Source organism: Solanum tuberosum, unplaced genomic scaffold (assembly GCF_000226075.1).
Source record: "Solanum tuberosum cultivar DM 1-3 516 R44 unplaced genomic scaffold, SolTub_3.0 scf00073, whole genome shotgun sequence".
In the NCBI taxonomy this organism is placed as follows: domain Eukaryota; kingdom Viridiplantae; phylum Streptophyta; class Magnoliopsida; order Solanales; family Solanaceae; genus Solanum; species Solanum tuberosum.
This window is the reverse complement of record NW_006239002.1, coordinates 1,747,024-1,771,779: the sequence shown is the minus strand read 5'-3', so window position 1 is coordinate 1,771,779 and position 24,756 is coordinate 1,747,024. Positions and strand designations below refer to the sequence as shown.

Here is a 24,756-nt window from a genome sequence, read left to right as displayed (position 1 = left end):
GTAGGATGGCGCGAGGGGTGGCGTAAAAAATGAAATGTTTGATATGGGTGTTGGTTTGGGCGTAGAGATAAAAATATATTTGAAATTTAAAAAATTAAAAATTTTAACTTTTTTTTTTTGAATGGGGAGAGTCGGGTATGGGTAGGGGAAGAAAAAAAAAATCAAAGGATGAAGTATAGTTTTGGAAAATGTTTTCTTTAATTTTGGAAAGGAAGTCATTTTCCTTAAATTTGAGGAAAATGAATTGATTTGGAAAACATTTTCTAAACATTTTAAGTCAACCAAACATGGGATAATTGGAAAACATTTTGCCCGAAAATGTTTTTCCTCCATACCAAACACACCCTCTAATTTCTATATTTAAAGGGTAAAATAGAGAATGAACCATTTATATTTTACTTTCAGAAGTGAATAATAGTTCTTCATATCCTCTATTTTTTATTTTATTATTATTTCTATTATATAATATTTGTAATTAAATATATTATAAATCATATAAGATAATTAATTAAATCTCTAATATTCACAATTCTTTTTTTAATTTAATATAAAAAAAATTAAAAATATATTATTTAACATATACTACTTTCTTCTCGAATTAATATTATTTCAATTTTTTTTTACTTTTTCGTCACTTTAAGTGATATAGTTTAAAATTATTATTTTTCAGTATGAAGAAAGCACAAAATTTAAATGATAAGATGAAATTATTTTAAAATATTTTACATAATATAATAATTTAAATACAAGATAATAATACAGCACATAACATAATTATTTTAAAAATTACAACAATATAATATATATAATATTTACTTACAATTTATATTATTTAGAAAATTAGAATATAATATAATTTTGTATTAAATAAAATATTTAAAAAGAATAAAATTTATATTACATAAACATTATATAAGGTGATTATTTGAAAAAAAGAAAATAATAATTTATATTATGAAATAACAATTAGTATAATTAATCCTTCCTTCACACAATTTTGTTACTAAAATATAAAGAAATAACATAGCGATAGATAAAATGCATAAAAAAAACTTCGCTTGATCTCAAAACATTTTGCAGTTGTAGTTAATAGTATGATATTCACATATCATATGTGTTCTTTTTATAAATATTTATATTTAATTGACTGGTTATAAGTATGAAAAACATGTACACTAAATTAATTATTTTTTATTAGTCTGGGCACACTCTTTAAGAAAAATACTTCAGAACACATATTAAAAGTTATTTTCTACTATTATCCTTTTAATTATTTTTAAACGATTTTACTAGAAAATATAAAATAGTTAAGAACTTCATTAAATGAAAAAAGAATATGGAGAGTAGTTCTTAAATACTCCTAGTTTTGTTTATTATGTGAAACTTCATTAATTTAATTAAGGGTTAAATTAGAAAATATCTTTAGTATCCTCTTAATTATATAAAACACTACTTATTTTAAACTGGAAAGTATCATATTTGTCATACCATTTGGAAAGAAAGTGCATTCAACAGCTTTGGCCTATTTAATATGAATGTTCTAACACATCCGCTCTCCTCCACCAAAACCTGAAAATCAATAATTAAGAAAAGGGGTTTAAATGCATTTGGCCATTTGGACTAAAATAACTTCATTCATTAGTCCATGTACACTAATTATACATACATACATATTTATTTATCGATTATTATGTTAATGACTTGGCGCGTAACTATATAGTGTGAGAATAATAACAAAGTGGAAGATAAAGGGTGTGTTTGGTATGAAGGAAAACATTTTCCGGAAAATGTTTTCCAATTTTCTCATGTTTGGTTGGGCTAAATGTTTTGGAAAATGTTTTCCAAATCAACTCATTTTCCTCAAATTTAAGTTTGTTTTTAAAAAATGTTTTCAATTTCAAAAATTATTTTCTACTCTAGTAAAAATAAAAGATATTTCTCAAAAATATTTTTCATTCATAAATCAAACACTAAAAATCTTTTCCGGAAAATATTTTCTAATCACCAACCAAACATGAGAAAATAAGTCAAAAAATTAACTTGTTTTCCAAGAAAACATTTTCTAGGAAAACATTTTCCATGGAAAACATTTTCCTTCATACCAAACACACCCTAAAAGTTGAGTGAAGAGAGTAGAATAGGATTGCACCTCATCGGTTCCGCCATTGTTAGAAGAGGTTTGAGCCATAATGTTTTTTAGTTTCTTTGAGAATTTGAAACAGATTAAAAAGGAGGAAAATGAGTGAGAAGACTATTCCAAGTGTTGAATTTAAAGAAAGGAAAAAAGAAAGATATGTGGTCCTAATTTGATGACCCATTTATTTGTCATAATGTAATAATAAGTATAGTATTTGGTTGCATATATGTAATTATATAATTAAATATTGAAAATTAAAAAGAGAATTAGAAGTTTATATTTGACAAATAAGTGCATTTATGAAATGGAAGCTTGACACTTGCATCCGAAGTCTTGTGCGATAAAAAGTACGGTAGACACATAAATTTTATTGGATTTAATTCATACAAAATTTGGATTAAATCAATGTTTATTTGGGTTGAATTATTAATTTGGGCTTTACAAATAAATAAGTCCATTTTTATTAAATTCAAATTCAAGGCCCATTTCACCTTGAAGCCCAAACACATGCCACGTGTCACAATGATTAGGCATCCAAGACCAACAAGGTGACGCCACATGTCCAAATGAGGTGGTAGTCCCAGTCAAATGCAAGAACGAATCACAATGCGCCAAAGTGTCAAAATGACATCCTTTGGCCAATCACAAGCAACCTTGTCCACTCCTTACAACTATAAATAAGGGATAGACATGACATTCAAGGGGAGGGAGAAAACTCTTCAACAAGCATTCTGCAATTGGAGAAAGCTACATCAACTACATAGCTCTTCGAATGAGTGATCAACGGAGTTCTTCCCGGAGATCAACTTGCAACGACGAAGTGCTTCCCGACGTTCCCGGAGATCAAATACATCTCAAGGAGGTCTACATAAGATACAAAATCAACTACATAGCTCTTCGAATGAGTGATCAACGGAGTTCTTCCCGGAGATCAACTTGCAACGACGAAGTGCTTCCCGACGTTCCCGGAGATCAAATACATCTCAAGGAGGTCTACATCATCCTACATTTGAGAAATATGCTACTGAAGGCCCTCGAATCCCGGAGAAACTTAGGAGAGAAGAATCAAGAGAACAACAGAATGGTACTCACAAAGATTCATCAATAAAAATCACATTTTCTTTTATTTATTTTGCTTGCAGTTAATTTTCAACGCTTACGAAAATTTGTTGTGAATAAATTTGGCACGCCCAGTGGGACCTAATTAGAATGCGACGACAAGAAACAAGAGTGTCTCAACAATGCATTCATAAAGACTTTAACTTTCGTCGTCAAATTCGGCAAGCCTACACGTCGACAAGTCTCACAAAAAAATGAATACACATTCATGAAGAGTTTAACTTTCGTCGTCAAATTCGACAAGCCTACACGTTGACAAGTCTCAAAAAAGGAAACCACATTCATGAAGACTTCAACTCTCGTCGTCAAATTTGGCAAGCCTACACGTTGACAAGTCTCAAAAAATGAAAACACATTTATGAATACTTCAAGTCTTGTCACCAAGTGTCGGCAAACCTACACTTCAACAAGGCTTGAAGTAGACAAATAAGAAACTTTGTCTTGCACAATTGCAATCATAAAAGTTATACTAGACAAATAAGAAACTTTATAAATGACATTAAATTAAATATTTAAGATATATATTATTTTTTGAAAATATATTAATTAATAAACATATTTTCTTTAACTAATATATGAAAAAATAATTAATTTATATTTTTTCAAATTAATATATTTCAATTGAATTGATCGTAAAAACTAAAGTATGAAGTTTCTACGAACATCGTGAAATGCATGTTTGATAAAAAGATTAATATATAAATAAAATGTCATAAATTATTAAATGTTTGACAAAAATATAATCTATCAAGTGTAATTAAAAAATGACGTGCAATGTGAATTCAATATTACTAAAACAAATGAAACTGAAAATATAACATAAGTTATAAATTCAAAACAAAAAATTTAACATAATACTCTTATAATTTCAACATAGCATGCATAAATATGATTTATTTTTATTTTTTATCTTAATAAAGATAACGTAAGTCTATAACCTTACTTAACAATAAATTATAATTTTAATTTAAAAATTAGAATACTAATAAAATTATGCTAATGAGAAAATAAGCATGGCATAAAGAAATAGATAATACGAAAAAATTGCATAGAATCACGTAAAGTAAGGTTGAGAACAAGAAGAAAATGAAATATAATAATAAAAAATAAAAAATAACTTTTACAAATTTTTAGAATAATAAAAATAAAAAAAGAACTTAAAATAATAGAAGTAAAAAAATTAAAACAAAAAAAATAAAATAGAAATAATAAAAAAAAAAGTTAAAAAGTAATCAGCCGGTAATTACACCATGTAATTACCAGCAATTCACAGTCTTGCCTGTGAATTGTAGAGTATAATTACCCCCTGCCAATTACACCAATTACATACTGACCAAGTAATTACATGTCTAACCAAACAGGATAGACAGTGTAATTACACCCAATCACACCAAATCCAATTAACAGGGTGTCCTTCCTAACAGGCCCTAAAAGAAATTTGGATTAGATTATGAATCTTATGTTTGGAATTTCAATTTTTCAAATTTATTAAATAGCTCTTAAGATCAAATAAAGTCTGAATCAATTTGTTTTAAGTTTGTAGTCAAATTCATCCATTTCAATTAATTTTGAAACAAATTCATCCGTTAAAAGTTTTGAAATAACAAAATACATGAATGTGAGTTGTAATATTCATTTTTGTTTTAATTCTACGTTATAGATGTTTTGCAAGACACTTTTAAAATTCTACGTTATGGATTTTTTGAAAGATAAGTTTAATTTTCAATTCATGAACCTATAATAAATACGATTTAATTAAAAGTCTTTTTCTTGCAAAACTTTTGTCCTATAAATTGAATTTCTTTTGGTTGAAAAGATAAGCACTCAAACAAAACTACTTTCCCTTGAAAAACACTTGTGAGACATTAATCAAAATGTGAAATCACCAATTCAAGAATAGAAGAGCAACATTCTTGAATGCTACTTGTTTTGTGGCTTAGTTGAATACCGAAGATAGAGTTGTTATTTATTCTTTTGATTACTCGTGGGAGAGACTTCAACTATCTTCAAGAAACGTATTAACGTGCCTCTAAGACAAACAAGTTTTTATTTTGGATTCCTTATATTTTTATCATTCTTGTTCAGTTGTTCTAACAATTTGAAGATAGTTGTCTCTATGGCATCCACATCGATAACAAACAGTGTTCCAAATTTGCCGAATTCTAATTTTGAAATATTTGATGGCAAAGACTTTCCTAGATGGCGTGGAAAGATGAAATTCTTTTTAAGACGATTAAAGTTGGCATATGTTCTTGAGAAACCTAATCCTGAGGCTCCTAATTCTGAGGTAGCAACGGACGAGGCTACTTTAATTAAAGAACAAATTGCCAAATGGCAAAATGATGATTACTTATGCAAGAATTATATTCTTGGAGGAATGTCCAATAAATATTATGATCAATATTTTATTAAGTGTTAATTTGCTAAGGAGATTTGGGATACTCTTAAAGCTATCCATTTAGCAGAGGAGACGAGTTCAAAGAAATTTTTTGTTTCAAATTATATGGAGTTCAAAATGGTTGATGACAAGTCAATCACTGAACAAGTACAAAAATTTCAACTTATAGCTAATAAAATTGCTATATATGGAATTGCTCTTGATGAAAACTTTCATGTTGGTGCTATTGTTTCAAAACTTCCTCCATCTTGGAAAGAGTACAAAAGCAAACTTTTACACAAGAAGGATGATTTGACTCTTGACAATTATTGCAGCACTTGCAAATTGAACAAGAGATGTGATATCGTGACAATAAAATCTTGAAAGAACCTATCATGAAAGCTCATGTTGTTGAAGAAAAATCTACCAAGAAGGAACCTGACAATAATAATTTTTTGAAGGCAAAGAAGAGTAAGAATTTCAAGCGTACTAATTCCAATTCTAAGTCGAATGAATGTTATCATTGTCATAAAATTGGTCACTATGCACGTGATTGTAAAATTCTCAAGGTTGAAAAGAAAAAAGAAAAGACAAATAACAACAAAAAAATTGAGCTTGTGGCATGGTCACAGAAGCATTTGTAGCGGGAGATCAAGTGGAATGGTGGATAGACACTAGTGAAACTCATCATATATCAGGTAATCGAAATTCTTTCACGACCTATGAATTAGTAGGGGCGATAAAGTTTTGCATATGGGAAACTCATCCTTTGCTAAGGTTGTGGAAAAAAGAACTATTGAACTGAAATTCACTTCCGGAAAGATGGTCACATTGATAGACGTATTGTATGTTCTTGTTATTCGAAAGAACTTGGTGTCAGGTACGTTTCTTTCGAAGTATGGTTTTAAAATAATTTTTGAGACAGATAAATTTATATTGTCTAAACAAGGCATGTTTGTTGGAAAAGGTTATGTTACAAATGGAATGTTTAAACTCAATATTGAAAATGAAAATATTTATGCTTATGTTGTGGAGTCTTTTAGATTTATGGCATGAACGTCTTAGTCATGTGAATTTTAGATCCATTCAACTTATGGTGAAAATGGATTAATTAAAGACTGTGGAAAGGATGATGTTGCTAAGTGTATTACTTGTAGTAAATGTAAAATAACAAAGAAACCTTTTAAGTCTGTTGAAAGGATATCCACAATTTTGGAGTTAATCCACACTGATATTTATGAGATGGATTGTTTATCACGTCATGAAAGGAGATATTTTATCACTTTCATTGACGATTACTCAAGGTATACATATGTCTTTCCATTAAAAACAAAAGATGAGGCATTTGAGACTTTAAAACATATAAAGTAGAAGTTGAAAATAAATTGAGTTTGAGGATAAAATCAATTTGATCTGACAGAGGTGGAGAATATTTAAAATCAAATTTTATTGATTTTTGTGAAAAAGAAGGCATTGAGAAACAATTGACTATGTCTTATACACCACAACAAAATGGTGTAGCAGAAAGAAAAAACAGAACTTTCATCGAAATGGTTAACTCTATGCTTTATAGATCTGGTATTACTGAAAATTTGTGGACTGAAGCCTTATTTTCTGCATGTCATATTTTGAATCGAATTCCTTCCAAGAAACATGATTCATCTCCGTATGAACTTTGGAAGAATCGAAAGCCAAATATAAATCATTTTAAAGTATGGGGTTGTTTGGTTTATGTTAGATTACCATATTAACAATTGACTAAGATTGGATATAGAGGAGTAGATTGTGTATTTATTGATTATTCACAAACCAGTAAAAATTATAGATTTTTGAATCTTGAGACCCCAAGCCCTCACACAATTATTGAATCGTTGCATGCTAACATTTTTTTAGCATATATTTCCTAAGAAAAAAAAACCTTTGGAACAAGATGCAAGTTCTTCTATATCTCCTCTTAAGAGGAAATAGTTGAACCTTTGGAAGAAAGTCAACCAAGACGTAGTGCAAGATCAGCCAAACTAAGAGACTTTAGACCTATTTTTCAAGTTTATTTAGTTGAAAAGGATCCTGAAAGTTATGTTGAAGCAATGGCTTCACATGATGCTACTTTCTAGCATGAAGCTATTGATAATGAAATGCACTCTATTATGTCAAATAATACATAGATTTTATTAGACCTCCCTCCGAAATATAAGTCTATTGGTTGTAGATGGATCTTTAGAAAGAAATGGAAATATGATGGTACCTTAGATAAGTACAAATCTCGCTTAATAGCAAAAGGTTTTACTCAATTGAAACATATTTATTATTTTGATACCTTTGCACCTGTAGCTCGAATGACTTCTATTTGACTCTTGATTGCTTTAGCCGCAATTCATAGTCTAGTAATACATCAAACGGATGTGAAGACTGCATTTCTGAATGAAAGTCTAGAGGAAGAAGTTTACATGAAACAACCAAAAGGATTTGTCGTTCCTGGTCAAGAACACAAAGTTTGTAAGCTTTTAAAATCTCTTTATGGATTAAAACAAGCTCCAAAACAATGGAATGAAAAATTTAGAAGAGTAATGATTTCTAATGGCTACTCAATCAATGGTGGTGATATTTGCATATTTAGCAAATTTTAAGAAAATCTGGTGTTATAATATGTCTTTATGTAGATGATATGTTGATCTTTGGAACTGATATTGAAAGAGTCAAAGAAACAAAATCGTTTTTAGCTTCTCAATTTGAAATGAAAGATCTTGGAGAAGCTGATGTAATTTTGGGCATTAAAATCATGAGATCATCAAATAACTTGACTCTTACTCAATCAAGTTATATTGAGAAAGTTCTAAAGAGATTTGATCACTTTGATGACAAATCTGCTCCTACACCATTTGATCCTTGCATCAAACTTCTCAGATTGTTGGGAGTCTTATGTATGCCATGCATTGTACCAGGACGGATATTGGTTACGCAGTAGGAACTTTGAGCAAGTTTACTAGTAATCCTGGGGTTGAACATTGAAATGCCTTAATTCGTGTTTTAAGATACCTGAAGGGAACAATTAATGTTGGCCTACATTATTCTACATTTCCAGTTGTTCTTGAAGGTTATAACGATGCTATTTGAAATTCTGATCCGAATGACTCTAAATCTATTACTGCTTGGATTTTCACTTTGGCTGGAGCAGCAATCTCTTGGAAATAAAAGAAGCAGACATGTATTACTCACTCAACCATGGAGTCAGAATTTATAGCTATGTCTTCTGCTGGAGAAGAAGCTGATTGGATGTGATCTATGTTGATAGATATTCCTTTGTGGAGAGCCAGTACCACCTTTAACTATCTATTGTGATAATCAAGCTGTTATATTTCGGGCTTCAAGTGATTGCTACAATGGCAAACCGAGACAAGTTCGTCTCAAACACAATCATGTGAGAAGATTATTGGAGGAAGGCGTGATATTGCTTCAATATGTGAAGTCCAGATTTAATTTAGAGGATCCTTTGTCTAAAGGGTTAGGCGAAGAGTTAGTGGTGGAAACTTGTAATGGGATGGGAATAAAGCCTGTTGTAAATTAATTGTACTTTATGGTAACCCTACCTAATGATGTTTAATCTTGGGTTCAAAGGAAAAAACAAGTAAAGTTACAATTGTGAAGCACATCTATAAAATTCCCTTTTCGAACTAAAATGAAATAAGTAGATGTGCATGATTGAGATTCTTTTCTCTTAATAAATTTATAAGACCGATCTCGGTTGGAGTAAGTAAAAAAACTCTTGATAAATTTTTTTGATATCCCTACTAAAGAGAATGATGAGATTATATTCTCTTAATAAGTCTATAAATCGATTTCGATTGGAGTGTGTAGGAATACTCTTGATAGATTTACCGATACTTTGTTGTAAAGGAGGACGAGATTAATTTCTCTAAATGAAATTCATAGACTATTTGGTCGGAGTATGCAAAGTTACTCTTGATGAAATTCACCTCACTAAGTGTGAAGTGGAGGCCGCTTCAATAAGATTTTAACAGGGAAATCTTAAAGCATTTGGCTAAAAGGATTCAGGACACATGGCCGTAAAGTGTCAAAGAATTTCGATTTTCACCGAAACATAGTGATATGCGTGGAGTATTTTTCTATTTCATTCAATGAACCACTTAGTTCAAGATTCGTTCACTAAGTAGTCAATGATTTAGAAAGCTTTCACTAGCTAATGGTTCAAGTCCAAAAGACACCATTATTGATGCATGTTGCTAGATTAATGTCTCAAAATATTTTTTGAATTTTTCAAAAATAAATTTTTTTTTGAAACAAGTGGGGGATTGTAAGAGTTAGTGTTTCAATTAATTTTGAAACAAATCCATCCGTTAAAAGTTTTGAAATAACAAAATACATGAATGTGAGTTGTAATATTCATTTTTGTTTTAATTCTACGTTATAGATGTTTTGCAAGACACTTTTAAAATTCTACGTTATGGATTTTTTGAAAGATAAGTTTAATTTTCAATTCATGAACCTATAATAAATACTATTTAATTAAAAGTCTTTTTCTTGCAAAACTTTTGTCCTATTAATTGAATTTCTTTTGATTGAAAAGATAAGCACTCAAACAAAACTACTTTCCCTTGAAAAATACTTGTGAGACATTAATCAAAAGGTGAAATCACCAATTCAAGAATAGAAGATCAACATTCTTGAATGCTACTTGTTTTGTGGCTTAGTTGAATCCCGAAGATAGAGTTGTTATTTATTCTTCTGATTGCTCGTGGAAGAGACTCCAACTATCCTCAAGAAACGTATTAACGTGCCTCTAAGCCAAACAAATTTTTGTTTTGAATTCCTTATATTTTTATCATTCATGTTCAGTTGTTCTAACATTTCCTACCAAGAAGCATTAAAATTTTGATTAATATTTTAAACTTTATTTTTTTATCAGATTAAAAAGAGAAAGCTTATAACTTATAGCGTTTTATATACCGTTTTTGAACATTTAAAATTTTAATGTAAAATATTTAACTAATCTAATTCAATATATCGTTGTAGATTGATTAATAAAACGCGACAGGTAAAAACGAACAGAAAGTAATGAATATAATACAAAACGACAAAAACAGCAAATGCCTTATATCACAAAAAATAATTGATCACACCATGAACAACAATTATAAGCAATTATAAGGGTAAGGTCTAGCCCCCCATTAGTTTTTGCATTTTTAATTTATAGACGGAATGACCTGTGAGACTCTTATACTTGATTTCATTTATCAGTTGAATTCTTATACTTATGACTTTGTCAATTGAACTTTTAAATTTATTAAAACACAATATTTTTAACATATTTGATCATTGACCAAACTTATGTGGCACTAATAATATTGAGTTGAAAAAATACTTGACTGCACGTATATTAAAGCGAGTGAATATATATTTTTATAGTAAAAATAATTTAAATTAAAAAAGAGAAAAAATCAACCCATCAGCCCCTAATCCCACCCCACTCCCTCGCCTGCAACTTTCTTCTTCCTTCAGCCCCCCACCCTCTCCTTCTTCCTTGAAACCACCCACCACCCCACCCCACCCCTTCTTCTTCTTCTTAACACCCGCCTCCCACCCCTTACCCACCCAACCAAATCTCTTATCTCAACCATTTTAGTTTCTTTAATTTTGAAATTCAAATTACTTCTCTATGAATCTTGGTTGATTTACACTTTCAAAATCTGGGTTTTCGAATCTTATACTCTTGATGAAATTCACCTCACTAAGTGTGAAGTGGAGGCCTCTTCAATAAGATTTTAACAGGAGAAGAGTAATGATGTATACTGAAAAGTTGAAAAACTTCGTGAAGAAACTTGAAGAATAACAAATGAGTTTTGTGAATTTATGAAATTAATTCAAAATTATGATGGAAAATCATTGGGTTTGTGTTGGTAAAAGCTTTTAGTGTAAAAAAAATTGCATGTCAAATAAGAAGAACTAGACCAATTTGACACGAATTTAGTGCTCAATTATGAGCAAATATGAAGAACATGATACTGGAAATTTTAATGTGCAAACTTTTTTTATTTTTTTTTATTTTTAACATTTAATTTCTTATGTGGCATTAAAAATGACATGAAATTTTATAAAATGACGTGAAATTACATGTGTAAGCGGTTGTGCTTCACTCACACACATAAAATAGAAAAGGGTCCAACTGATGTGCAATAGAAAAACATTATTGCCTTTTTTGCCTTACTGTATCACAAAAAATAATTGATCACACCATGAACAACAATTATAAGGGTAAGGTATAGCCCCATGAGTTTTCTATTTTTATTTTTAATAGAACGCCACAAGACATTGTCTAGTGGTATAAATTTGTGAAAAAAAATAAAAAAAAAATTATATGCATATTGAATAATATTGTTAGGTTCGTTTTTAAAAATAGTTATCTCAAAAATTTTATCATTTTAGAAATTTAAAATAAAATTAATTATCTACGAAGATAAAATAGAGAAAAGATAATTAATTTTATTTTAAATTTCTAAAATGATAAAAAATTTGAGAGAACTATTTTTAAAAACGAACCTAGAACTACGGCAAGCAGCTCCTCGTTAAACATGGGTGCTTGCCGACGAAAGGACAATTTTGGCATTTTCCAAATTAACCACTTTATTTGGGTTGTACTAAAATCTGTGATGGTGATGTGAGACCAAAAAGCCAGAGCATATTATTCTATTATTAAAAAAAAAGTGTTACTTTTCCTGACTTTGTGGAACCCACCCAAAATTAGTGCATCCTGAGGTTGGCTTTAAATACACAGCTCTTTTATTTACATAGTAATATTCTGCATATCAATATAGTAATTAGGGGTGTTCATGGTTTGGATAAAAATCGATCTAAACCGAAAAACTAAACCAAATCTATTAAATAAATCGATTTAATTTGGGTTTTGGTTTGATTTTAGATTGTTAAGAACCGATAGTCATTGGTTTGGTTATGATTTTGTTCGAAAAAAATACGAAGAAATAACCGAACCGAACCAACAAGTTATATACATAAATTTTATTATTATACATACATAATATATTATATTCATAAAACAATTCATTGTGGGACTGAAAATGTCATTGTCTCTTCCTTCTATGCCAAAAATAGTGAATTTTGAAGTTTATTTAGTAAATTCAATGATCCAAAGTTCTGTAATGCCAGTCATTTTAACTATTTTTTCGTTTGAATGATTGTTGTCTACTTTTTTAACGTTTTGAATGAATTGTTTCTTTTATTTTTATGTATGGTTAATAACCGAATAACCGAAAATAACCAAACCGATAAATGTATATTATATTTGGTTTGGTTTGATTTTGATAATTTTAAAACCGATTAAGTTGGTTTGGTTTTGGTTTTGATCAATAACCGACCCAAACCAACCCGTGAACACCCCTAATAGTAATGTGTCAGTGGTAGTAAAAGTATAACATAGCAATAGTACGATAGTAGCTTTGTTTATTTTAAATAGAGAACCAGTAGTTTTGAAAAATTGGAACTAATCAAAATTTTGGATAAATAAAAAATAATAGTAATAGCTTAAGAAACAAGTGAAATCTAGTAACGTTGATAATTGTAATTTTTTTATCAAATTAATTAAATGAGTTTATGATTAATGAAATATAGTATGCTGATTTTTATCCCAATTTATCACTTTTCTTTTTAATTAATCTAAAAAGAATGATATATTTCTATCTTTAATAACAATTCAACTTTAAAATATCAATTTTTTCCTTAATGTAATAATTTATAGCAGCACAAATATCACTCACTTATTTTTAGACCACAAGTTTCAAAAATATTAGTGAGCTTATATTTCAAAAAATACATAAAAAGTATTATAAATAACAATAATTAATTACTTAATTTAAAAAAAAAACATATATGAAGAATTCAATTGAATCTCAAAATGTCATTTATGTCACATAAATTGAAAGAAAATGAGTAATATATATTAACCGTAAATTAAGTGAAAATATTATAAATCACAATGATCAACAACTTAAAATATTTAACAAATATCTAAAATATTTAACAAATATCTAAAATATTTGATTAGTTTTTTCAAATTTTATCGGTGTCACATAAATTAAATCAAATAAGTAATAGGTGAAATGATCTTATGGACCCTTATACTTATATGAGTGTGTATTCTGGACCTTCTAACTTAGCATTTTATCAACTGAACCCTTTAACTCAATATTTTAAATCCCTTTAATTTTGTGTGAACTTCAAATGCCCAATGAAAATAACATGCCATTATTCACATCAGATTTTATACGGCACGCCATTTATTATTATTATTATTATTATTTTAAAATAATAATTTTTTTCTTCTTTTTCACTCCATTACTCCCTTCATGGTTACTTGAGCAATTTCTAAAACCCTTTCCTCTATTGATACCAATGAATCATCATTGAAATACCTTAATATTTACGCACAATTTTACACAATACACTTCATCTAATTTTATAAAGATATTCAACAATTACTTTTCACCATTCAAAATTATCAGATCTTGTCACTTTACCCTTGGAAAAATGAAAAAACGACAAATCAAGAACAATATTGACAGCAAAAGAGGCCAGAATACTTATTAGACATATTTCTCTGGCAACTATGTTTATCCCACCAATTTTCTGAATTTTCCTTTGCTTATTATGTTCAATATTTTTTGCACAATTTCGTTTTTAATTTGGGGAAGCGAAAACGAAAAAAGAAAAAGAGAAAAAGAAATTGGAAAGGAGCAGGGAACGGGAGAAAGAGAGAAATGGGGGGTCTGGGTGGGGAAGAAACGGAAAAGTGATGGTTGAAGAGGTAAAGAAATGGGGATGGGTAGGGGAAAGAAGAAAGAAATGAAACATTTATTTTAAATTTTTCTTCTTCTTTTTATTTTCTTTTTCTTTTTTCTTTTAATTATTTTTAATCTAAATTCTTATGTCTACTCTCCTTTTGCGCGTGGAATCACGTATTTGTTCTAACTCATTCATTAAGTTGCCACATAAGCTTGGTCAACTGTCAAAGAGATTTAAAATGTTAAGTTTTATTGAGTTAAATGGTTCAGTTGATCAAAATTCTAAGTTGAAAGGTCCAAAAAACAAATGCATACAAGTACAAAGGTCCATCAAACAATTTCGCCTAAGTAATATATATTGGGTTCATGTTGGCAAAGACTTCAATATCTAGTGTATCTATAGAAATGTAAAATTGAACAATTTTGACTATTTTGAATAGTTCAACGATATTTTGACCCTTTTCCCAAAAAAAGAATTTTCTGGTGGTATACATGATCTCTGCCTATACCCCACCTCAACGAAGCTATCATTTATTTTATTTATTATAAAAAAAATACATTTTTTCATGTCATGTTTCAAAATAGGGGGAATGACCTGAGAGACTTGACTCCGTTTGTCGGTTGAACCTTTTTACTCATTACTTTACCAAATGAATCCTTAAACTCGATGAAACTCTATTTTCTAAACCTCTCTGACCATTGACTAAGCTTATGTGGCATTAAAATGGCTGAATTGAACAAATGTGTGACCACACGCGTTTTAAAGCAAGTGAATGCAATATTTTTATTTAAAAATTCTCAAAATTATAAGACAAAATAATAATAATAATAATAAATTAAAAAAAAATGCTCAAAACCTTTCTTCTTCAGCCCACCCCACCCCCACCCCTTCTCTTTTTTTTTTCCAGCCCCACCCATCCTTGTTCTCTTCTTTTTTAGCCCCAACCCTACCATTTTTCTCTTCTTCTTCGGCCCAAGACCCCACCCCACCCCACCCCTTTTATATTCTTCTTCTTTGACGTACACCCATCACCATAATCATCAAATAGAAAATTAAGAAAAGCTTTGCAAGAAAACATATCATTCACCGTTTTCATAAGTTTAAGATCAATTGCTTGAATTTACTCATAATTATATTTTTTCCAAGATGTTTTCTTGATTTTTTTTAATCAAATCAAAATAAATAGAACCCAAAGCACGAGCAACAACTAATCACAATCTATCATATTTTATGATTGAGAAAACTTTTGAACGTGAACTGTGAAGAAAGATGAAAATGATGGTTTTTTTTAATTTTGGGGTGAGGCGTAGAGAGTGGGTGAGAATGAAGAAGATGAAGTAGGAGTGGGGAGGGAGAAAATTGCACTTTTTATTTTTTATAATTTTAAAATTTAATTTCTGATGTGTCATTGGAAAAATAATACTCTCTTTCTCACAATTTATATGACTTACTTTTCTTTTTAGTTAGTTCAAAAAAAAAATGACACATTTTTATATTAAGTAACAATTTAACTATAAAATGTTTATTTTACCTTTAATGAAATTGTTTACGGCCACACAAATTTCTATAATTTATTTTGGACCATAAATTTTAAAAGTCTTCATTTCTTTCTTAAACTCCGTGCCGAGTCAAACTACCTCACATAAAATGGGACAGAGGGAGTAATAATAGTGACATGTCATTAAAAATGACGTGGTATTTCATGTGCAAAATGAATGTATTACACGCACACATATCAGATGAGAACAAGGTTTAAAATATTGTGTTTGAATAAGTTTAAGGATCCATTTGGTAAAGTCACAATTATAAGGGTCCAACTTATAAATAAAGTCAAATACAAGGATCTCCCGATCTCATTCCGCCTTCAAAATATGTCAATTAAAAAGACAAACATCTCTTCGTCCTAATTCTTATCAAGTTTCTGTTTTATGATATTTCTTGTCTTTATGAAATAAAGCAAAACTTATTTTGAGAACCTCTATACATTTAGTATAGTCACAGTTAATAACTCAAAATGTCATTTAACTTAAATAATTTATTTGACAAAGTTATTGAACTTTGTTTTATATCAATAAAATCACTCAACTTAAATTTTTACATCCAAAAAATCACTCAAATAAATTTCTTATTAAATAAAATTTGACATAACAAAATAAGTAATTTTTTATGTCCAAAATTGAGTGATTTTGAAATATTAACTTCTAAAATAAATAAATTAATTAAAATACTTATTTGTAGTATATATGCCAAGTAAAATATTTATTTTTAGATACACAAATACATATATAAATGTATATCTATTTCATCTCTCGAGCCCCGAAGAAAACCCCCTACCCTTCAGACTCCATATATCTTTTGACTCTATATATGTGGGCACCTGATATCTATGAGGGTTCATCCACCCCGGCTATAACATTCCTTTCTATTACACCTAAAATCTCTTTTTTCTGTTAATATTTCACGTGTTTCTATTTATGGTTCTTATGGAGCTACATTGCAACAAATCTTCTTTTTTTGCAACATTGCTTCTATGATCTTAGGAGCACTGGCTGCCATGACCCAAACGAAAGTAAAATGACTTCTAGCTCATAGTTCAATTGGACATGGAGGTTATATTCGTACTGATTTCTCATGTGGAACCATAGAAGGAATTCAATCACTATTAATAAATAAATATTTTAAATTTATTTATTTATTTTAGGAGTTATTTTATCATATCAAATTTTATTTAATGAGAAATTTAATTAAGTGATTTTCTTAATATAAAGACCTAACTTGAGTGATTTTATTGATACAAAACAAACTTCAATGAGTACTTTACTAAATAAATTCTTAAAGTTTAGTCACCTTTGAGATATTAACTTTGTATAGTCGCGTACGCGTGTGTTTGTGTTTTCTCGTCTTTTGTCATATATTTTTAGAGTGAATAAATATTTTAAATTTATAGCTTGTTTTAGAAAGATTTCAATCATATAAATAAACACGATAGCTAAGTCTCTTAACTTATTCATAATATATACTCCTTCCGTTCACTTTTACTTGTCATATTTTTACTTGTCACACCCATTAAAAAAATAATTATTAATATAGTTATTTTACCAAACTATCCCCTTTGTCTTGAAAATGATTTGAAAAATAAGTATTTAATGTTGAGAGAAAAACATAGAAAAAATAATTGTTTTTTCTTGATACGTCAAAAGTGACAAGTAAAAATAAAAATTTATTTTAGAAATAAGTGACAAGTAAAAGTGAACGGATGAAGTATCTACTAATTAAATCATACAAATAATTCAACCTAACTCTTTTATTCTTGCTTCTTACTTTCATCATCTTATTTTCCGCTAAATTTGGTTCTATAAAGTGATTTTGTCCAATATTTGATTATCCGCTTAGTACATTGCAAACATTTTGTTGTAAGTTTATGTTGGTGTAACATTTCAATATAAAATATAATTCTAAAATGCTTAATTCACCAACAGTTTATATATTTAGGTGTGGCAAACGGGTTGAGTCGAATATGAACTAGTAAAAAATAGTCCAAAATGAATAAAATATTTGATTTGATCTATATTTGATAAAAATAATCAACCCATTTAAAATGAATAGATACTTTTTTACAAGATGAGGTAATTTAATGGGCAATTACCATTATTTCTACATGGAAGTATGTTAGCACGAATCAAACTCGATCCTTGAATTATAAAGCTGCCTAGTCTTCCTTCTTCAACACAAGAAAATACTACTATAAGATATGGAGAAAAGCAAGTTGGCATACGCAACTACCGTGTTAGGGCCTAAAGCTAAGAAGCACTTTGTGCTTGTTCATACTTTAGGCCATGGAGCCTGGTCCTGGTACAAGATTGTAGCATTGATGACATCTTCAGGCCATAATGTCACAGCTATTGACTTGGGTGCTTCAGGGATCAACCCCAAACAGGCCCTTGAGATCCCACATTTTTCTGATTACTTGAGTCCACTAATGGAGTTCATGGCTTCACTTCCTGCTGATAAAAATGTAGTTCTCGTAGGGCATAGCCTTGGTGGATTCGCCATTTCTAAAGCCATGGAAACATTCCCCGAAAAGATTTCAGTTGCTGTATTTCTTAGTGCTCTAATGCCTGGTCCAATTCACAATGTAACCGATATCTACACTAAGGTATACGTACCAATTTTCCATATTCCCAACCTTAGCAGTGAAGTTTGAAACTGAATAATATATATACTTGGTTAATTATAGGCACTCAATGCAACAATAGTTCAACTTGACAATCGTGTTGCATACGATAATGGACCTACAAATCCTCCAGCCACTCTCATCCTAGGTCTGAACTACTTGGCAGCTAGTGTTTATCAGCTGAGCCCAATTGAGGTAAGAAAATCATACTGTAATTGAAATAGCTAATACTGGAAAATTTTAATAGTTTATCTCAACATCAACTTGGAGCTAATTAATTAGATTTTCTTTTGTACATTCTTGGTGTTAGGATTTGACTCTGGCCACTACACTAGTAAGGCCATTTTATTTATACAGCGCGGAAGATGTTTCTAAGGAGATAGTTCTTACAAGCAAAAGCTATGGATCAGTTAGGCGAGTGTTCATTGTTGCTCCTGAAAATAATGCTCTGAAGAAGGAATTTCAACAGTGGATGATTGAAAAGAATCCACCAGATGAAGTGGAACAGATCGAGGGCTCTGACCACGCGACCATGATGTCTAAGCCCCAACAACTTTTTACTACTCTTCTGAGCATCGCTAACAAGTATAGCTAAAGAGCTGTTAGTTAAAAAGAATAAGGGGACATGTGTAAGGCTGAAAATAAAACTTGAGTCAATTCACATATCTGATGCACTTATATGGGGATCTCAGTTCTTCCATAACGTATTCAAATGTTTCGCTTTGGAATTGTTTAAACTTTGTGAACAATTTGATGAAATAAAATTCTACATAATATATTTAGGTTATGTAAGATGGTAGTTAAGGAATGCAATGATTCATGATAAATCTGTTCAAGAACATCTTGTGAACGACGGATTAAAGTGACACTAAAATATTGTTTCCAACTTTTAATTTGACATTTCAATCCCCAGGCTTGTCCACTTCCTCAAATAATAGCCAACTTAGAGTTGGCTTCTTCATGGAGGTAAGTGTAAAGCCTTAGAAGAAAAAGGAAGACAGGTGTAAGGCTGAGAGTAAAACTTGAGTCAATTCACATATCTAATGCATTTATATGGCGATCTCATCGAAGTCCTTATTATCATGCTAATCAATTTGACATTTCAACCATTTTCTTTCCCTTGTTATTTCCTTTCATTATTTGGAATTAACATCAATAAAACAACCTCTATTTCATGTAATTACTTAAATTAGGTTCAAGACCAGACAGTAAAATCTCATCTGTGTGAGAGTATAAAGAATGAATGATTGAATCCAGTGGAAAAAGTTGGAAGGATTAGATTACATGGTCATGATTTTAAGACAGCTGAACTTTTTTAATTATTCAGCTCTTCCTTTAGTTGACTTGGTGAATAATTAAACTACCAAGAAAAACATTCAATATAATTACAGGGGCGAACGTAGAGATAAATATATTGGTTCATCAAACCCAATAGTTTTGGCTCATATTCAGTATATGTAGAGGTGTCAAAAGATTGACAATTATGGATTAATATGGATCTATGGGCTACATAGTTAGTCAAAATTTGCCTAACTTTTAGATGAATTTACGTGGAGTTTGCTCAAATTGACCTGTCCTGAAAACTACCAGCCCCTACGTACATACTACATTGCTTCTGCATGGAAGCAAGTTGCAGAAACCAAACTCCTCGATCAGATTATAAAGCTACCCTTGTAATTGTTCATATAATGTGCTCATTCTTCAAAACAAAGGAAAAAGATATGGAGAAAACCAAGTTTCTAACATGTCTAGTAGTTCTAACACTTTTGTTGTCATATGCAAATGCAACCTTGTCAGAGCCTAAAGCTAAGAAGCACTTTGTGCTAGTTCATACGGCAGGCCATGGAGGCTGGTCCTGGTACAAGATTGTGGCATTGCTCAGATCTTCAGGGCATAATGTCACTGCTCTGGACTTGGCTGCTTCAGGAATCAACCCGAAACAGACCTTCCAAGTCCCACTTTTTTCTGATTACTTGGTTCCGCTAATGGAGTTCATGGCTTCTCTTCCTGCACATGAAAAAGTGGTTCTTGTAGGCCATAGCTATAGTGGACTCGCCATTACTAAAGCAATGGAAACCTTTTCAGCAAAAATTTCAGTTGCTGTATTTGTCACTGCTCTGATGCCTGGTCCAAAAATCAATGTAACCACAGTCTACAATGAGGTACCAATTAATGTTCCATATTGCCAACTTTAGCAATGAGGTGATGATCTATTATGTTTATTTATGCTTTTACATGCTTGAAACTAATTAAATATACTTTGTTACAGTTAATCAGGTCGGTATCTGTACCTGATAATAGTTTTAGATTCGATAATGGTCCTACGAATCCTCCAACCACCTACATCCCAGGTCCAATGTACATGGCAACTAATATGTACCAGAGGAGCCCATTTCAGGTAAGCAAGGCATAATTCAAATTTATACTATAATTGAAATAGCCAATAAGTTTTGTTATTCTGGTTATGAGAATGTCCCTAAAGTGACTTCTTTAGCCAAAAGTTATTAGTAGGCTTCACCTATTGGAATATTTCAAGAGTTTATTCAAGTACTTAATGGCAACAACAACTTGGAACTGATTCAAATCGTTTTTTTTTCCCCTTGTTGGTGTTAGGATTTGACGTTGGCCTATACACTAGTAAGGCCAACACACTTCTACACTGTGGAAGATGTTTCTAAGGAGGTAGTTATTACAAACAAAAGGTATGGATCAGTTAAGCGAGCATTCATTGTTGCCGTTGAAGATAAACTTCTGAAGAAGGAATTTCAACGGTTGATGATTCAAAAGAATCCACCAGATGAAGTGGAAGAGATCCAGGGCTCTGACACAATGATGATGATGTCTAAGCCCCAACAACTTTTTTTTAGTCTTGTAAGAATTGCCAAAAAGTATAACTAGTAGTTGTTAATTATGAAGAATAAGGGGGACATGTGTAAGGCTGAGAATAAAACTCCAGTCAAATTCACATATATATGGTGATCTCAGTTCTTTCATACAAGTCCTAGTTAATTTTCTCTTTCAGGTGTTGATCCCTTCTATTGGGATTCAGTGTTTGGAATTGACATCAATAAATGACCACTATTTCCTATAATTACTGAATTTTAGTTCAAGACCAAACAGTTAAGAGAACATATGATCAGAGTGTTTAACATTACTTACCCAAGACAATAGTAGCATCTAGTGGAGTGCTTGTAGTAGGACCTACTTTAATTTGGCAAACCAAGAAGCCACAAGTGTAGCCCTCTTAATGATACAAAGGTACCTAGCTTGGCTACTAAGTAAATGCTAATCTAAACGGTTAAATATCATACTTTGGACATCCTTAACACAACAAGGTGGTATCGCCCAGTAATGCCCTCCCACAGTGTGATGGGTGCAGGTTCGAATCCGTGCAAGCTATTGCCAGCCCTTTATAATGGGAGAAGGCTCGAATCCTTGCGGCTATTGCCAGCCCTTTAAATTAGTTACTAACTTGATCTTCTAATTGTCCAAGGATAATTAAATTAATTTCTAAATGATAGTTAGTAAATTTGTTATTTTTTAATTAATACAAATATTATTTATCAAAAATGATTCTTAATTAGAAATCTACAATTTAAAAAATGAAAGTTTAGTAGCCAATTGGATTTTCAATGAATTTGACTTTTCACTAAAATTTAAACATAATTATTTAATTTAAAGTTTATGAAACAAATTCTATAATATTCCAATAACACTGCTAAAAGTGAACAAAAGAAGACCTCGTTTGATTCTACTTCGATTTTTCATGTCTCGTTGTTATTATTATCGTCAAGATAGTGAAAGCTTGAAACGTTAAAATGATTTTAAGTTGAATTTTCTCCTCTCTTTTTTTGTTGTTGTTTTATTAGTTTCTTTATATTAAATTAAACAGATATTAAAACTAAATATTATACAAATTGATTTTTAAAAATTTGGAATATTTATTCATAAAAAAATAATTATTAATATTACATAATTCGATTTTAAATTTTTCAGTGCACCCCTTCATCAATTATTTGCTTATGTAATATTTGGACACTCTTCATGAAATTTCTAGCTCCGACACTATACATACTTTCATAGAAGTCCTTAATACTAAACTAGTTAATTTGACATTTCAATCATTTTCTTTCCGTTGTTATTTCCTTTCATTACAGTTTCTGTTTGAAATTGACACCAATAAACCACCTCAATTATTTCATGTAAATTACCTAACTAAGATTCAAGACCAAACAGTTAAATATCATAAGTAAAGTAAAATTTCATGAATGGTGGTACCTTTGTTTAAATCTCACACTTGATCAGAAACTGATAGCTATATACGAATGACATTATTTTACTGATTCTACTTCAGTTGCCATTTTTCCTTAATTTGAGATAGTTAGATGGAGAAAGCAAAATGATATAATAGTAATAGTACCAAATAATTTTAAAGAAGGTATCATCTAAGAAATCAAATTCAACCCGTCCAGTTCGTCCAGCCCATTTAAGTTAGGGTGGATTATTGACCCGTCCATTTATTAGCTCAGTCCATTTTAACTCAAATCATTAAAAATTGGGTTGATATGTAATACGAATTGGCTCATCATGAGGAATCTAGTCAAAATATTTTTAATATTTATTTCAATTCAATAGGTTATATACAGCCATAATAAAGAAAAATAATTTTATTTGGTACTAAAATATTTTAAAAGAACAAATAAAATAATTAAATTTGGTAAAAATTGGATTGAGTTGGGTCTTGACTTGTTATATAACTCATTACCTAACTCATTTTCAAGCAACCCATTTTAATTCAAGCAAATTTGAATTCAGTTGGGTCTTGACCCGATTATTATCTAAACCCATGAATTATAACCCGTCCAAATTTAACTCGACCCGCCCAATTGCCACCCTACACTATCATCTTACTGACCGAGTAATCCATCCAAGTAATCTTGCAGAAGAGTACAATTTTCTTTATTGGGAACAATATTAAATCTGTAAGGCCAAGAACAATAATTGTAAATAAAAGTTCATTCCAAATAAATACTTAATTTTGCAAACAAACGATTAACTTATGCATAAAACTGTAACTCCATCACTAAATAATTTTTGTAACTAAGGGTCCCTTTAATCATAATTTTTTTTGCTTTTTTTCTTTTTACTTGATTTGGTTACACACTGTCAATTTTTCACTCCCAACTTGTTAAAAAAAAAAAGGGCAAAAAAATAAAGTTAAAATTTTTAAAGAAAATTGTAGGTCCAAAATTAATTCTTATCTTTAAAATAGTATTATATATATATATTTGTTGTACATGTGTCAAAAGTATTGAGATCGGTTGAGCCAACTGACAGTATGTTATAACATCTACTACTTCTAATTTTAATATACTCATTTGATTTAATTACATAAAATTGTACCGTGCTAACCAAAATTAGGCATTTTCAAATTTAAATATTTTTTTTGTTAATTAGAACAAGACAAGTGCTAACAATTAGGGGTGTTCGTGGTTCAGTTTGGATCGGTTATGAATTAAAACCAAAATCAAACCAATCTAGTCGGTTTTTAAAAATTTTAAAACCAAATCAAACCAAACGAAAAAAATAACTGTTAGTTTGGTTTGGTTTGTTCAGTTTTTCTGATTTATTCAGTTTGAAAGTAATAATTTTTTTGAGGACGTACATATCTCGATACACACAAACACCTAGTATATGAAAAATCCACGAAAAAGCTACTGTCGATTCAATTAAGCAATACTAGAGTTATCATTACATGAACAAAGTGCTTCAATTAAGAGAAAGTGTGATTATTTTATGTGAAGTAGGGTAGGTAAAGACTAAAATGAATTTTGATGGACTTGGACTTAGGATTGTTATAGTTAGACTCAAGTGTTGGGCTTGAGAAAAGGATAAAGTTAAAGACTTAAGTTAATTAAAATTTAATAAAATATTTATATATTTTTTTATGAAATTTAATAAATAATTATAAAATTTATATTTCTAATTTATGGTTCCGTTCGGGTTGGTTATTTTTGCGGTTTTTTTTTAGTAAAACCAAAATCAAACCAAATAGTATCGATTTTCAAATTTTAAAACCAAACCAAACCAAATATTAAATTTTTTTTAATTGATTTGGTCCGAATTGCGGTTCGGTTT

The 24,756-nt window shown here is 30.0% G+C and overlaps 4 protein-coding genes across 5 annotated transcripts in view; 3 read left to right on the top strand and 1 right to left on the bottom strand.

Moving 5' to 3' along the window:
* LOC102587372 (3-hydroxyisobutyryl-CoA hydrolase 1-like) overlaps nt 1-2,257 on the bottom strand; it is a 14,117-nt gene extending 11,860 nt beyond the window's left edge. The window contains exons 1-2 of one of the 2 annotated variants that reach the window (XM_006346421.2): nt 2,150-2,257; nt 1,489-1,569 (exon numbers count right to left, since the gene is read on the bottom strand). In XM_006346421.2, the coding sequence (XP_006346483.1) occupies nt 1,489-1,569; nt 2,150-2,188 (120 nt within the window). In that variant the 5' untranslated portion in view covers nt 2,189-2,257. Of the gene's footprint in view, nt 1-1,488; nt 1,570-2,149 lie in introns of those variants that run through there. The other variant, XM_015308299.1, reaches the window with a different exon arrangement.
* A 652-nt stretch (nt 2,258-2,909) lies between these two features.
* On the top strand, nt 2,910-6,017 carry LOC107060372 (uncharacterized). Its single transcript, XM_015308223.1, has 3 exons — nt 2,910-3,221; nt 5,361-5,543; nt 5,685-6,017. The coding sequence occupies exons 1-3, from the start codon at nt 2,910-2,912 to the stop codon at nt 6,015-6,017; spliced, it is 828 nt and encodes a 275-aa protein (XP_015163709.1).
* Nucleotides 6,018-18,025: 12,008 nt separating this feature from the next.
* Nucleotides 18,026-19,283, top strand: LOC102587042 (salicylic acid-binding protein 2-like). The gene is made up of 3 exons (XM_006346420.2): nt 18,026-18,600; nt 18,682-18,813; nt 18,929-19,283. Exons 1-3 carry the CDS (start codon nt 18,196-18,198, stop codon nt 19,211-19,213), a joined length of 822 nt encoding a protein of 273 aa, XP_006346482.1. The 5' UTR covers nt 18,026-18,195; the 3' UTR covers nt 19,214-19,283.
* Nucleotides 19,284-20,150: 867 nt separating this feature from the next.
* On the top strand, nt 20,151-21,709 carry LOC102586693 (salicylic acid-binding protein 2-like). The gene is made up of 3 exons (XM_006346419.2): nt 20,151-20,780; nt 20,888-21,016; nt 21,232-21,709. The coding sequence occupies exons 1-3, from the start codon at nt 20,238-20,240 to the stop codon at nt 21,514-21,516; spliced, it is 957 nt and encodes a 318-aa protein (XP_006346481.2). The 5' UTR covers nt 20,151-20,237; the 3' UTR covers nt 21,517-21,709.
* The last annotated feature ends 3,047 nt before the right edge of the window (nt 21,710-24,756 follow it).